The sequence below is a fragment of the Dipodomys merriami genome, unplaced genomic scaffold (assembly GCF_024711535.1).
Source record: "Dipodomys merriami isolate MVZ:Mamm:240054 unplaced genomic scaffold, mDipMer1.0.p SCAF_90, whole genome shotgun sequence".
NCBI lineage: Eukaryota > Metazoa > Chordata > Mammalia > Rodentia > Heteromyidae > Dipodomys > Dipodomys merriami.
Genome location: NW_027206513.1, coordinates 1,210,113 through 1,216,112, shown reverse-complemented (window position 1 = coordinate 1,216,112; position 6,000 = coordinate 1,210,113). Strand labels below are relative to the sequence as shown.

General features: G+C 43.6%; 1 protein-coding gene across 2 annotated transcripts in view; it reads right to left on the bottom strand.

Moving 5' to 3' along the window:
• Nucleotides 1-783: 783 nt before the first annotated feature.
• The window catches only part of LOC138821183 (two pore channel protein 1-like), a 60,391-nt gene continuing 55,174 nt past the window's right edge, over nucleotides 784-6,000 (bottom strand). The window contains exons 15-20 of one of the 2 annotated variants that reach the window (XR_011370092.1): nucleotides 3,944-4,163; nucleotides 3,709-3,799; nucleotides 2,935-3,048; nucleotides 2,589-2,713; nucleotides 1,549-1,761; nucleotides 784-864 (exon numbers count right to left, since the gene is read on the bottom strand). Coding sequence is in view for 1 of the 2 variants with exons in the window: in XM_070013263.1 (XP_069869364.1) it covers nucleotides 1,616-1,761; nucleotides 2,589-2,713; nucleotides 2,935-3,048; nucleotides 3,709-3,799; nucleotides 3,944-4,163 (696 nt within the window). In the remaining variant the exon portion in view is untranslated. Of the gene's footprint in view, nucleotides 865-1,331; nucleotides 1,762-2,588; nucleotides 2,714-2,934; nucleotides 3,049-3,708; nucleotides 3,800-3,943; nucleotides 4,164-6,000 lie in introns of those variants that run through there. The other variant, XM_070013263.1, reaches the window with a different exon arrangement.

Sequence of the window (6,000 nt, the reverse complement as noted above, 5' to 3'; positions counted from 1 at the left end):
GGGAGAGAAAAAAAAGAAAGAAAAGAAGAAAGAGAAAAAAGGAAGGAGGGAGGGAGAAAGGAAGAAAAAAGAGAAAGAAGAAAGAAAGAGAAAAGGAAGGAAGGAAGGAAAACATGGCAGAGCTTCACTAAGTAAGCAAGCAAGCAGACAGATGGCCAAACACCAGACAGACAAGCGGAAAGACAGAGTCACACTCTTAACAGAGTGTGAGTGCTCTCAAAGGGAGCCACAGGAGTATTCATATGATAAAGACTTAAAGTTATATAGATAGATACATTCTGTTCTTAATTATTTTTGGTGTTGTTACACTTTCTAAGTTGCTGCCTCTCTTTTGCCATTATTGTTGTTTATGTTTGTGGTCCACCTTTTAATTTTTGGAGGCATTTCTCTCAGGAAGGGAGACATCCTGCCATCAAACAGATGCTAATTCTTGAGGTGAGATACCTCAAGGTAGAAGACAGTGCTTCTAAGCTGACTTCATCAGGCCTCATTTCCCTTAATTTATCCTGCCTCACTAAAATGACTTTGATCTCTTAATCTTCAGCTAAGTAAATAGATGAATATCTCCTGTATTTGCTTTAAGATTAAATTTGTTTGTTTTATTTAATTCCTGGCAGCTGTTTACTATGCCTCATCTTCTCTAATCTATCCTGCCTGAATGCTATTGGGAGGTGGTGGAGGCTTTAGGAGGCAGAGCCTAAAGAAAGGAAATTAGGTCATTGGGTATATGACCTTGAGAGGATATCAGGACCTCAGTTTCTTCCCTAATCTCTTGTTTCCTGACCACCATCAAATGAGCAGCCTCTTCATCCATGCACTCCATCATGATGTGTCAATAGCCAGAGTATCAGAGCCAAGAGAACCCTGGATCAAAAAAAAATCTTTTAATAGTTCATATCATTTTGTTACAGTGATATAAACCCGACTAAGAGTGAGTATCACTGTTGCACTCCAACTTCAAAATGGCCAACATGGTAAATTCCATGTTATATGTGTTGCAACACATATCTTAACACATCCGTTCTTAAAAGAGCATATCACTATTCTTGATTTCCAGCTAGGAAAAGTGTTCTTAGACAGTGACTTACTCAAAATTGTACTGTAGTGGTAGCTACATTTGAAATTAAAGAAGGTCTGAGAACACTGCAGCCCCTTCCAACTGTGACATTCCTATTTTCACATTCATATTTTGAACAAGACTGCATTAAAAAGCTACCTTACTAGGACATACACCTTTATGATATTCAAATACTCAAAGTTCATTTGTTTAACACAATATTAGTTTAATAGAATAGCAAAATTTCATATAAAAATAAATGAAAAAGCTTTTATATACCCAGTGGAGAAATGTCCCACACAGATACGGGCAGATCAGGCACTTCTTTTATATATCAGTTTTCTTGTATTTACTTTCATGATCAGACCTAAGAGTGACCTGAGGCAGGACACACTAAGACAGCTCCCTACACCACTTGGCCAACCTCTCAGGCAGGTGAAGCCAATTCATAGGCTTATCCACACATCAAGGGAGATGGCTGTACAGCTCACCTCCAGCTGGCATATGGGAAAAGGGATGCAGCTTGGTTTCTGGTTGTGACTCCCTGAGAGCCCACCATCAGGCACTGTTTTCAAAATTGGGATTCCTGGGATATATGTCACTGGGTGAGAAATTCAAAATCTCATTCAGGGAGGGACCTTCATCATCGGGAGCAATTTCAGACTCAAACATCCTCTGCAGCAAGGCGTCCACAGTTCTGTACTCTAGGAGAAGAGAGAAAGAGACGTAAAATCACCCAGCCTGGCAGAGCAAGACTCTCCCCAAGGATGGCCCTGGGCTGAAGACACAACTTCAAGAATTGGGATCTAATCCTGTCTGAGAGGAAGGATGAGCATATCATGGAAGCATTGCTCATCTACCCAAAGGAGACTGTGGAGAGTCTCCTAGCCACTGACAGCCTGAAGACCAAGAAAGTCCTTCCTATCAAGCAAATGAGAGAGGGAGGGAAGGGAGGGAAGGAACGCAGCCGGTCCTGATGGCTACATATTCACACACAGTCTGAGCTCATCACAGGGCATCTGGTCCTGAGCCTTAATTGAAATCAGACTGGTGGGTGTGGGGGGAGGGTTATTCAACCAATCATTAATTCATTGAGAATTAATGAAGTAACTCAGGACTTGAGAAGGTACATTGTTAGTCCCCACAGATAGTTTAGAAAATGGCTTGCATACATGAAGCTTTGAGTCTGCAGGTAGACAGACTGTACCAAAATAGTCTCTGAGCTATGAAGGAGCAGAGATTGGGGAAAGCAGAGGAGTGGGCCACACAGAGCAGCTGGCCCTCTTGGGGAGCCCAGAGCTGAAAGACCAATGCGGCTAAGAAACATCAAGTGTGGTGGCTGGTGGGAAGGGGGAGAGGCTAAGTCTGGAAGACACAAGGCATGAGGGCAATCAGGGGCCTGGTCTTCATCCTTGAAGACACTGAAGGCCATGTACATCCTGACTACATTCACATCTGCATCTCACTGGCTGCCAGCAGCAGGTGGATTAGAGAAAGGTCAGTTCTGGCTTGGCATTGGGTGACAGCTTACTTTTTGATGCAATCCTACAGTATAGTCCTTTCAAGCCTTGCCTTCTGCTGTCTCCATCACCTCCACAAATGCTGCTGTCATTGGCATCCACATTGTCAGTGAGCACTCCATCCTGCGTGTCATCCCTCCAAGGAGAAAGAGTGGTCAGGAATGCGGTCAGGACCTTGGTCAGCAGCCCTCATCCCACAATTCCAAAGGTTCACTGTCTGGCCGCATGCAGGGCCACACTACGACATCCTACTCCAGGGATGTAGGATGGATACATGGGGCAGGCCCAGGTTAAACAGATGCTCCATGGCTTCCTGAGCTGATGGCTAAGAGTCAACAAGGAAAACAGGCTACTCACTCTTGGATTCCCACTCCAAGCTCTTGAATCTTCTTCTCAATGGCCGTTTCGATCTCACTTTTCTCTAATGAATACGCCACAAAGAAGGCCTCCAAGATGAATGCTATGAAAATACTGGGACAATACACAGACAAGCCCTTCTGTTGCAAGGAGGAAACTTTGCTGAGTAATCACCCCAAGAATGGGGACTTAAGCCTCAAAGATGTGGCTGACTACTAGAAAGACCAATGGGAGATGATCATGGTGGTCACAGAGACTCAAATACAGGTCACACAAGGAAACAGAGAGCTAGAGTCAAAGACTGTAGCTGGAAGGAGAGCCCTTCTAAGGGGCAAGATATCACTGGCCCTTGCAAATATTTAGTTCTGCTATAGAAAGGAGTAGGGACAAACCTGGATTCAATGAAGAGAAATCCACCAGGAGTGGCTTCTCATCCTACTGCAATCAGCAGGCCACTGCCAATCCCAGAAGGCCATCACAGGGGAAGATTGTATGGCTCTAAGATCCCCTAGGGGCCATTCTAGCCATGGAAGTGTTAAAAAATGCACAGAAACATGGGAACTGACTCTTTTAGGCTCCAAAGAGTCCCAGCATTGGATGAACTTAGGCAGAAGTTGGACTACCAGGGCAATAATTGAGCCTGAGAAGAGGGAGACCATCTAGGATCTCAGATTCCTTTGGATTCTAACAATTTGTGAGGTTCTGTCATATATAAGACTCTGGGAGCTAGTTTAAAGAACACTCATGGGAACAAGATGGCAGAAGGAAACTCACTTAATGATGAGGATGACGACCACGATGTGGAACAAAATGAAGTACAGTTTGGCAGCCTGGTGAGTCACAAGGGCAAAGCCACTGGCCAGGAGTGAGAAGCTAAGGATACAGACCTTCAAGGAACGCTCAAAGATGCCAAGGCACAATCATCCTCCTGGAAGTTTCTTTCAGCAAGCCCTGCCCACCCAGCAAGCAGACAGCCCCATGAGTCAGTCCACCTCCCCAAAAAGGATATCGTGCCACTGGTTGACCACCGTGAGCTCCATCAGCAGGATGAAAGAGGAGGCTAGATCATTGAAGTTGTTTCTGCAATACCGGTATTGGGCAAATGCTGACCCCTTTAGGACTGGGTTTCCACACACCAAGGCATCAGGAGTGGTGAAATTTGGGCCAAAGAATCGAACTTTGTCATGGAACACTTCCATCCCAATGATGGCAAATACATAGTAGACCACCTAGGATGGGAAGCATCTGGTCACCAGTAGTTCCCAAAGCTGCAGAAGCAGCAGGCAAGGCACGTGCCAAAGATATACAGACACCAGGCTCCACAAAAGGGGCTGCAGGTGTATTCCCAAGGTGGCAGCCATCCTCATCCAGTCTTCCAGAGAAGTCTGGGCAATTGTGGAAGGGCAGAAGATATGGCCAGCTGGACACAGCTGACCACTCACTAGCCTCTTCTACCAAGTCACAATGAAACTGCTAGAAGTGTCTCTAGTTAGTTCTCTAGGGAAAAAGCAGTGATAAAGTTGGCTTTTCACCTGGTTCTTTCCACCAAAATAAAACTCAAAGGTATCCAAGTGTTCAACATCAAAAATAAAAGTATAAAGCTATGTGAAGGGGATGACTGAGTAGAAAAGTCTAAAAGATCACTAAATCTTACAATATAAAAAAAACAATTTTCTATACAGCCAAAAGAAAGCCTGCATGTCAAAAGCAAAGCAAAAATAAAAAAACAATTGATAGAAAAGAGACATAAAGCATTGCTCTTTATACAACTTACTATCAAGGTCAAGATTCCTGAAAATCACATCAGAAATAAAATAGGCCAGGTACCAAGATCCTAGATACTCAGAAGGGATCTGAAAATTGAGGTTCAAAGTCAGCCTGTGCAGACAAATCTGCAAGACTCTTAACTTCAATTAACTAGCAAAAAGTTGGAAGTAGAGGTGTGACTCTAGTGGTACAGCACCTTCTATAAGCAAAAAAAAATTCAAGCAAGAGTGGAAGGCCAAGATTAAGCCCCAATATCAGCACACACACACACACACACACAAATAATAATGATAAAATTTTATTAATTAAAAAAACTGTGGGGGGCTGGGAAGGTGGCTCAGTGGTAAAGTGCTTGCCTTGTATGCATGAGGTCCTGGGTTCAATTCCTCAGCACCACATAAGCAAAAAAGCTGGAAGTGGCTCTGTGGCTCAAGTGGTAGAGTGCTCGCCTTGAGTTGAAGAGCTGAAGGACAGCGCCCAAGCCCAGAGTTCAGCCAAAAAACAAAACAAAAAAAAAAACAACAACAAACACACACACACACACACACACACACACACACACAAAACAAAACTGTGGGGCTGGGAAGGTGGCTCAGAGGTAAAGTGCTTGCCTTGCATGCCAGAGGCCCTGGGTTCAATTCCTCAGCACCACATAAGCAAAAAAAAAGCAAAAAAAAAAAAAAAAAACAACTAAAAAAACTGTGAAAAATATAGAGAAATGAGCCAACAATGTGAATAAGCTATTTATAGAAAAATATACATGATGCAAAACGTTCATGAGCAATGAATTCCTTTAGTTATTTCACTTTAGTTATTTCACAATAACATTTTCTCTATCAGACTGGAAAAAACTGAAACATGCCAATATACCCAGTGTGGGTAGAGAAACAGGTACTGTCAGGCATCGTCACTTGGAACGTATGTGACATCTTGTGCCATCTCATCCAAATTTTGAACCCATTTATTCTTGACACTACTGGGCCCCTTCTAGAACAGTATATAGCAGATACATTCACCTAAGTGCACAAAGATCCATGCTCCACAAGGATCTTTTTACCCCACCCCTTATGGGCAAGCAGACAGGCCCATGCAGTGGTCTGTCAGTAGAACACCTGGCCAGTCTCGCTCAGGAGTTCCTTTCATCCTGACAGAGCTCACGTGAATGTAGGCACCACTCAAAATCCAGGATAGAGAGTCAAAGTAGGATGAACTTGCTCAAGGACATTTTAATGATTGATCAATAAATAAGGTATTTGCACGCACATTTATGACTTGTCTGTAGGCACAGGCAGGTTTATG